The 9553-nt window shown below is 46.2% G+C and overlaps 1 protein-coding gene and 1 long non-coding RNA gene across 6 annotated transcripts in view; both read left to right on the forward strand.

Moving 5' to 3' along the window:
• ST3GAL5 (ST3 beta-galactoside alpha-2,3-sialyltransferase 5) overlaps positions 1 to 9553 on the forward strand; it is a 42622-nt gene that overhangs the window by 10185 nt on the left and 22884 nt on the right. The window contains exon 1 of one of the 5 annotated variants that reach the window (XM_014532871.1): positions 7592 to 7683. The exons of 1 other annotated variant lie outside the window; for it this stretch is intronic. Coding sequence is in view for 2 of the 4 variants with exons in the window: in XM_014532869.1 (XP_014388355.1) it covers positions 7681 to 7683 (3 nt within the window). In the remaining 2 variants the exon portion in view is untranslated. Of the gene's footprint in view, positions 1 to 7591; positions 7684 to 7703; positions 7809 to 9553 lie in introns of those variants that run through there. 3 more of the 5 variants (XM_014532869.1, XM_014532872.1, XM_014532870.1) reach the window with 3 other exon arrangements.
• Positions 409 to 2981, forward strand: LOC106724654. The gene is made up of 2 exons (XR_001360500.1): positions 409 to 797; positions 2781 to 2981. It is a non-coding gene; the product is annotated as an uncharacterized LOC106724654 (long non-coding RNA).

A 9553-nucleotide genomic window follows, 5' to 3' on the forward strand; every position in this document is an offset into this window, starting at 1 on the left:
GACCACATGACTTTTTTCTAATGCTCGACTGTCCAATCCTTGTGTTCCTGTGTGAATTGGAGATGTTTTATCTTGGTAACTGCAGTCAGCAAAGGTGTTCGAACAGGCCTTCGGCTTCCATATCCCATACAATGCAGTGTACGGCTAATTTGCCTACAAACATCAGGTAGTCATAATAATCTGCCCACTCATGTTCAAGTATAACCCACGTTCAAAGGCTGTTAAATTGCGTTGTTTACCCATATCTTCAGAGATAAATCACTTCTGTCGTGGTAAACAACCTGCTTCCCTATTTATAATGGTCTGGCCCTCTAGCAACTTCAGCGCGAAATTATAGCTAATTTGCCTACAAACGTCAGGTGGTCATAATAATCGGGCCACTCAGTGTATATAGAACATGGTAACAGGGCAAATGTGATGACTGTTAACAGTTGGGGAATCTGGGTAAAGGGTATAAAGGAATTTGTACTCTTCTTGCAATCTTTCCATAAGTGTGAGATTTTGTCAAAAAATGAAGTTTAAAAACTCAGAAGCCTCCGGCTCATGGTGCTGCAGCCAGTCTAGCATCAGGGCCTCGGTGGGGCTTCTCAGTGCCCGCCCTTCCGGTGGTCGGTTCTGAAGTCATTTCCCACAACCCGAGCTCTCTCCAGAACAGGCTCTGCTTCCTCTGGCAGCGGCAGAAAGCAGGGTGGGCAACCACTGACAGTGTGGCTTCAGCTGCCGGGAAGGTTTCTTTCTTCAGCTGCCTGTGGCGGCGGTGGCTGCTGTTCAAGACCACTCCTGCTGATTGTCCTCAGGTATCTGGTCAACCATCTCTGAGCCACACATTGACCGGGTTTAGACGAGGCCTACAACTGTCCTGTGAAAGTGGCTTCCCAGGCAGAATGTGACTTTGAAAATACATTTAGTTGCAGCTGAGGGTGCTCTTGCATGAATTCAGTGTAGTTCACCAGTGTCAAGGTAAGGAGCGTCCAGACCTGTAGAGAATTTTTATGAGTTTACTTGAGCCAAACTGACAGTGCATGCCAGGAAGCAAGATCTCAAATGCTCTGGAGAATAACAGTTTTGCAGCTTCTTTTATGCATTTGAAATTAAGGAGGAAACGTAAGGACACTTGGAGAAAGCAAGGCAGGGATTGGATTATAGGATAGTTAACAAAATTATATGCTCTCTTGAGGGTTAACACCCCCTTAACGGGTTAATACTTTCGATATTTCTAAGGTGTGTTAACCTAGACGCACAGGAACAATGGCTGGGTTGGCTTGAAACCTTTCGTTGAAGAACTTTCAGACCTGGGGTGTGACTAACCACCATGACCTGCCCAGTGAGGAATTTATGATCAGATCACCTTTGAGATTACTTTCGAAAGAACCCCTTTTATTCGTCCACACCAAGGTGCTTTGGAAGAGCCCTTGCCAGCAAATACGGCCCAGGGTCTCAGAGGGTGCGTTTTACCCAGAGCTTGGCATTGGCCAGTTGAAGATGGCCCCTCTCCTACCTGACAGAACCTCATATTGTATGTTTTGGTAGAAATCCTGCAGGTACTATGTTCTGCATGGGAGGCAGGGGGTGGGGGTGGGGGGTGTCCCTTTCCAGCTTCCAGTTCATTTTTATCCAGGTGAGGGCAACCTTCTGTGCTCTGGCTGAAATCTCTCCTATGGGGTCGGGGTGGCAGGGACAGTTCTTGGAGTCAGGAGGGTAGCTGTAAGCTGGGGGCTGAGGTTGGTTGTGGGTGGGTCTGCTTATCTGAATTTGCAAAGATGAGTTCCTCTGAACTTGTCACCGCAGGGAACAGAATATGGTAAGAACGGTGGCAAAGTTTCTGTTCCTCCTTTCTCTTTCCCTTCCAGCTCTTCTTGCCCAGAAAGTCCTGTCCTTCACATCCTGCCCCTCCATTCTCTCCTCTCTTGTGTCTTCCCTTTTATCGTTTCAAATCTATCTTCTCCTTATTCCAGCTTCCTGTTTCTGACTCCTAAATGACCAGAAAGTGTTAGCATAAGCTAAGTTTTGTGTTTCCTGTTCTTTGAAAAGTAGGTAGGTGAGACTCGATTTTAGTGGAGGAAGGGGCAATAAAAGTGTTCTCACCCAACCCTGCTCTTTACATATTAGCAAACATCCTCAGAGGTGACTTGGCCCTGGTCAAATAGCCAACAGCGGGACAGTTGAGTATTTTACCTCTTTCCTCTTTCTCTCTCTCTTTTTTTTTTTTTCATTCAATAGAGACCTACCTACCTTTATTTATTTATTTATTTGTTTGTCGGAGGTTTTTTTTTTTTTCATTTTTCCCCCCTTTATTGATTAAGATATTACAGATGTATCCTTATCCCCCCAATGTCCCCTCATCCCCCAATCCTGCCCTCCCCCTCACCCCCTGTTGTCCACATCCATCGCTTACGCCCTGGATGGGTAGGTCACTTGATTAGAGCGTCATCCTGATTTGCTGAGGTTGTGGGTTCCATCGAGGTTGTGGGTTCCATTTCTGGTCCAGGTGAGGAAACCGAAGGAAGCTAGGGAGACAGGGTTGGGGCCATGGGAGGTGGAAGTAGAACCAGGGAACTCAGCTGGTGGAAGTTACTAAGGCAACCCATCTGGGCGGGGAAAGAAGGTGTGCCTGGGAGCTGTGAACTTTAAAAATGTATGAGTGTTGCTAACACAAGCAGCTTGCAGCTAACCAAGCACAAGGCAGTGAGGCGTGATGTTATTAAGGCAGAATTCTTGGAAAGAACCAATCAAAGGCTAGCAAGCATATATACAAAAAAGCGCATGCTTTCTCTCCCCAGTGTGCTAGGTTCCAGGCTCCCCTGTGCCCACATGGCTGATGGCCCTGTGGGACTCTACACATGGACTAATACGCTTTAATCCACTTGGATGCTGAACTACACTCTACTGTAACATGGAAGCTCTGGACGCTGGGTGCCCCTGGAACCCCAGCCGCACCTTTTCCAGGATTGGCTTCTATCAATAAACTTTGCTCCCGCTAACCATTTTTGTCCTCAAATCCATTCTTCGGTTTTTCAAGACAACAAATTCTGACTCAAAACACCCCACATTTTGGTTTCAAGAGCACCTACTGTTGCAGATAAGCTGCCAGGCAGCGTGGGAGAATTAAGTCAGCCGGGCACTCAGAGAAGATTCAGCAAAGTTGCCTTTATTGCAGACTGTGCTAGTGCCGTGACTCAGGGGAGTCAGTCTCCAAATCCTGGGTGATGGATATGCACGAAGCTTTCCCTTTATACTCTTAGTTCCTTTGTCCCCAAAATATGGATCAGGCTTCTGGATCCTTTGTGAGCTTTGCAGTCCCCCAAGTGAGACCACACCCAGAGGCTTGCCAGCACTGGCACCGGGCCCCTCCGGGGACTGTATATGGTTCATGGTTTATGGCCTCTGTAAGATGGGAGTATTCCAGGAAACAGGTTCTGCAGGGCAGGACAGGCATCACAGATAAGAAGGGAATTTGATAAGAATGGAGTTTATTGGCAGGCAAGGGTGTACGTCAGAAGGCAGGTTACTGGCACAGATTCAGATGGCTAGCCCACCAAATGTCTTATTTTCCCCTTCAATACAAGGAGTAATCAATGAATACATAAATAAATGAAACAACAAATCAGTGTTTCTCTCTCCCTCCTCCCTCCCTCCCTTCCTCTCTCTTTCTAAATCAATAAATTGGAAAAAAGAAAAGAAAATAACAATGGATCCAGTTGTTCTGTTGCGCCCCCTCCTACCCCCATGGTGGTGGGAGGGACAGTCATTTGATTTCATTTATCTCCTTCCTCAACATACACACAGTGATTCTTGTTTGAAAAAGGATCCATATCCATATCCACATCTCCATGTGCTGGGCATACTGTAGACACTCCATACACACCCAGTAGTTGTGATATCTGCACCCCTAGAAAGGTTCTGTCTTCACGTCTGCCTCTTGTTAGGACCATACTGAATTTGGATTAGCTTTTGTGTGGGGATCTAGGTGCAGGCCACTGGGCAGTGCATCCATTCATTTAGTCATTCTTCAGTTCATTCCTTCAACAAGTATTTCTTAAGTGCTTTTTACGTGGTAGGCGCTGTTCTAGGTCCCTTCTCTAGGAATTTTCTAGTGGGGAGAACAGACAGTAGGCAGATATGTATGAGTAGCAGTGAGTGCTCAGAAGTAAACAAGGGACGTGAATAACAGGGCTTGGGGGGTGGGGATGCTGTTTTACAGAGGGTGGTCAAGGAAGGTGACTTCAACAAAGACCAAAATAAAAATGCTGAGGGAGGCAGAGGAAACAGGTGGAGGCCTGAGATGGAGAAGGGGGGATATTGGTGTGAGGAGCAGTAGGAAGCCTGCTAGGCTGAAGTGGAGTGAAGAGGAAGAGAGTGTAAGAAAGGTGGGGAGGGGAGATGGCTCTGGATTTGACCCTGCAAGGGTTGCTGCCATCTTAACATCTTTGCCACTTCAGTGAAATCTTAGCAATACCGTCTGTAGTTCTGGGCGTGATCTCATTTTGGAGAATGTATTTTATTCTGAGAACTCAGGATTAATTGTCTTCACACTTAAAAAAAAGATTTTAGAGAGGGAGGAAGGGAGAGAGAAACATCGATGTGAGAGAGATACATCTATCAGTTGCTTCTTGTACATACCCCGACCAGGTATCAAACTCGTGACCTTCTGCTACACGGGATGACACTCCCACCAACTGAGCCACACGGGTCAGGGTGCCTTAACACTTTCAAACATGTAAAAAAGCAGGCAGCTGAATGTTAGTAATGATGTATTCTCAACATTAGAGGAATACTGGTTGATTAGAAGTAAATTGAACAGCATACCTCAGAATCATTGAAGTGCTTGCATCTTGGTTGGTGGCCAAAATTAGTGGAATGTAGACTGTGCCTTCACAGAGCAACACTCTTATTTTTAGTTGCAGGAAACAGGTCCTCATAATGTTGCCTGGTATGTAGGATCTGAAAGTCGTTAGGCTAAAATCTGTTGTAAGTACAGCTGTGAGAAGCTGGCTGGAGAGCAGAGTTACTCAAAGGGCTGCACCCACATAACCCTGGGGAAACTAGCTTACATTGCTCATTCGTGTCCTTACCTGAAATTCTGAGGATGAGAAGATTCTGAGGATGAGGTCTAGGAATCTGAATACATCACAGCCTCCTCCAGTGGTTCTTGTGTGTGGTCAGACTGGAGGATCACTGACTGAGACCGCTGTGGAGGTATTGGTGCGTGAATAAGTACTATAAGGTACCAGAACTGACTGGGTGTGGTCTCAGCCAGTTCTCTGGCCAGCACTTGATATCATGGGTGAAATCCCACAATCTTAAAAGACGAGTGAAACAGGGGCAACAGGGAGAAATAGTGCCCCACTCCCCCGTAGGTGGTGGAAGTGGAAGGGGATAAAGGGGCTCTGCTTGAGTTGCATGGATCCAGGAACGTTGTCCTTCCACCCCCTGCACACCTGTGAACTCTCCCTGCCAGGTGGCGTGTGAATGCAGGCCTGTGCGTGTCTGTTGGCTTCTGATTAGGTAGATACTGAAGCTCAGGTATCACACGTTTTAACCCACAGTCTTTGGTTTTCAATTTTTGCATTAAGTTTAATTACCTTTGGTAACCTGTAAGCAGAAGGCCAAAATGAGAGGCAACAAGCGTTGATTGAGATCCATAGGAATAGCTACTCACTCCCGAAGTGCTGATTCAGGCAGAAACCCAAATAGTGTTTTGATTAGGTGACTGGCCAGAGGTATTTATGAGAAAGAGAAGGGGAATAATTAAAGAATAGAAAGAAGGGATTTCTGTAGGTGTAGATTAGCTAGCATAGTGATGCTAATTCTAAAGAATGTCTTTTATCTTCAGTCCCTTAGTCAAAACAGTAGTTTGGAATACCGTGCTGCTTTAGGCCCAGTCCGAAGGTTATTTTGCCCAGTTTTAACATTCTAAGGTTTGAGGCAGTTTCTCTGGGATGGCAGCTCTGACTCCATTTTTAAAGTGGCTCTGTTTTTGTTATTTTTTACACTTTCAATACTTTAAAAATATGGCAATGTTGGGATTTTAATATATATACAACTAGAGGTTCAGTGCATGAAATTCATGCACAGGTAGGGTCCCTGTGGCGATCAGGGATGATTGGGGCCTTCCGGCTGCTGGCTGGGGCCTTCTTCGTCCCCCTGGTTGTCAGCACACATCATAGTGATCTATCGAACTCCCAGTCTCCTGGTCGAACTCCCAAGGGGACACTTTGTATATTAGCCTTTTATATATATAGATGACTTTATCCCAGTGGGTCAAGTCAGGGTGATTTTTCCCCCTAGGGGACATTTGTCAATATCTGGAAACATTTTTGGTTGTCACAACTGGGAGAGATGGGGAGGACCAGAGATTCTAGTGGTATGTTGTGGATAGAGGTCAGGGATGTTGCTAAACATCCTATAATGCACAGATAACCTCCTACAACAGTGATGGTGAACCTATGACACGCGTGTCAGAGGTGACACATGAACTCATTTTTTTGGTTGATTTTTCTTTGTTAAATGGCATTTAAATATATAAAATAAATATCAAAAATATAAGTCTTTGTTTTACTATGGTTGCAAATATCAAAAAATTTCTATATGTGACACGGCACCAGAGTTAAGTTAGGGTTTTTCAAAATGCTGACAGGCCGAGCTCAAAAGGTTCGCCATCACTGTCCTACAACAAAGAGTTACCCAGTCACTGTTTTCTCAACTTCACATTTTTGTTTCTTTTTTTTTAAATTTTTTTTATTGCTTAAAGTATTACAAAGGGTATTACATATGTGTCCTTTTTTTCCCCGCCCTTGACAATCCCCTGGCCTCCCCTACCCCCCAGTGTCTTATGTCCATTGGTTATGCTTATATGCATGACATTTTTGTTTCTAATGATCTGTTCCTTGGCATACCTTCATTATTAAAAGCAAAACAAACAAAAAAAAACCCTTCACATATATGTATATCCACCTGTTCTAAGACCTACCTTTCCTAAGCACCCACAGGTGGAAGGGCGTGGCCCTGGAGGTGGATGGCTGTGGGTTGGAATTCTCAGCTCCTTAGTCATGTGTGGCCTTTGGCAAGTTAAAGGCAGCTAGCAAGCCAATGAAGTAATTGTTTTTAAGGCTTAGTGATACCGTGTGTAGGCTTATTCCTTCCCCCAAATGTAATGCTTGCCTACACACTAGTAAAGGTGTGTACAGTAAATTTGGCAATTCATCATGAACTACTTTGTGGTGTCTACTCTACTCTTGCCTTGAATGGTTAATTCTTTTTTTGTGTGTTAAAATATATTATTGATTTCAGAGAGAAAGGGAGAAGGAGTGAGAAATAGAAATGTCAGTGATGAGAATCATTGATTGGCTGCCTCCTGCACACCCCTCCCCGACACTGGGAATTGAGCCCACAACCCAGGCATGTACTCTGACCAGAATCGAACCTCCTGGTTCATAGGTTGATAATCAACCACTGAGCCACGCTGGTCGGGCCTTGAATAGCTAATTCTTAATTTTGAAAATGTTAGTGCTAGTGCTGCACATGGACTGGAAGCTGGGGCCTTGCCCTTACCGTTCTTCATCGGGGCCTTGATAAGAATTGTCTTCTTCAGGCATGCAAGCATCTAAGAAGAATCGGTTACATTTTTATGTGCAAGTGGAAATATGTAATCCTGAACCCCAGGTCTCTTCTGCATAAAAGATGGTTAGTGAAGCAATGGTGTGGAGGCTCTCACCCTGGCAGGCTGAGTGGAGGAGGCTCAAATGTATGATTCCTGAGATGCTAGCTTGGTGCAGCCAGGCTTTAGGGACTACGGCATATTCCATATGGTTTGTACCATAATTTACTTTCTTGCTGGGTATTTTAGATGTTTCAGTAGAGCACATGCTTTATTCTCTGCTATTATAATTTCCCTTAACATTCAATTTCAGTTGTAATCTTAAATATAATTGAGAAAATACACTTTGGGGACTGGGGGTGGGGAGGGTATATCCTATCTGATGTCAGGCCATAGGCGTGCAATACCCATTCCATTCAATGTGGGATGTTTCTTAAGGGTCTGATATGTGCCACACCCCATCCTAGACGTTGGAGATCCAAAGACGAACAACGTTCTGGCCCGGCAGCTCAGCCACCAGGTGCTGGTGGAAAAATAGAGGAGACCTAAAACGTTAACAGAAAATCCAGTTCACTGTGGTGCACAGATAGCGACTGCCCGGCGACAGCTGTGGTATTGAAAAATGGACTTCACAGAGGAGAGTGTTTAAGGATGAAAAGTAGTTCGCCAGGCAGATTGTTGCAGGGATGCCCGCTGGGGTTGCAGATCGTGTGCAAAGGCACTGAGGCCATACTCGGGCACGTGCAGGATTCCAACAGTACTTTGTGGCTGGAGTGTGACAGACAAGTTTGTCACCTGGAGTCCTAGGACCTGAGATGAGCTGGAAACTACCAACCGGATAATATATTTCAAAAAGACAGCTTTGAGGGGACAACATTGAGATGGGGAGCGAGGTACGTGACCTCCACTAGGGGAATGTCAGTGGGCATGGGGAGTTCAAGAAGGTATGTTTGAGAGGCCCTGGGGATTAACTGGGGCTGGGGATGAAAGAGGGAAGGCTGGGGTTAGCCTGCAGGTTTTTGGCTTGGATGGCTGAGGGGAAGGTGGAGCTAGGGATAGAGGAAGATGCCAGGTGCTGGCTGATAATAGCATCTGAGATTAAGATAGTAGGCAGGGTGATAGATACACAGGTCTGAGCTGGGGTGAGGGCTCTGCATAGAGATATGGATTTGGGGGTGCACTCCCTGGAGCAGGAGCGTGAAAGGCAAATGATTAAATCTTTAGTGAATAGTGTGGGACAAAGAGAACATTGTGCTGAGGGTGGAACCGGGGCCCTGTAGTCATAAGATGTGCATGTGGGAGTCGGAGATTGTAGGTCGTGAAGGAAGTGTGGTCCCAGGCATCCCAGGCGTGGTGTGCAGACTGCATGAAGGAAGACAAGACTCAGGCCGTCAGCGTTGACACTGGGGAGAAGAGGCGGGTGACGGAAGCCAAATGTTTACCAAGGGGTTAGCGGGGGGGAGAGGCTACTGACCGAGACCTGACCTAGGCTGAGTGCATGAGCGGCTTGCGGAGGATGCTGCTGCAGAGACATCCAGGAAAGGAAATGGGACGACTGGAGAGAGGACTCTGCCATAGGGCTAGAGCCACGCCTGTGGCTAGCACTGAGGGTAGCTGCAGGACGGCAAGTGCCTTCAAGCCCTGTCAGATGCGTTGTCAAAAACACAGCTGGGCGCTGCCCGTAACTTCCCTTTCCGTACAATAATAATAGCAACAGCCACCACATAGGTAGCGCTGGTTATGTGCCACCACTGTTCCCCATAGTAAATCCTCTGAGGTAGGTAACGTTACACCCATTTCTCAGATGAGGAAACTGAGCTGCAAGAGTTAGCGCTTCCCAGCTGGTAGGTGGAGGAGCTGAGCCCAGGGGTCAGGCTATAGATGCTGCACTCGCCTGAGATCCTCTCCAGTGTGATCAGGAAAACAAAACAAGTCCCAAAACCCACAACCCACAAC

Source organism: Myotis brandtii, unplaced genomic scaffold (assembly GCF_000412655.1).
Source record: "Myotis brandtii unplaced genomic scaffold, ASM41265v1 scaffold916, whole genome shotgun sequence".
Classification (NCBI taxonomy): Eukaryota; Metazoa; Chordata; class Mammalia; order Chiroptera; family Vespertilionidae; genus Myotis; species Myotis brandtii.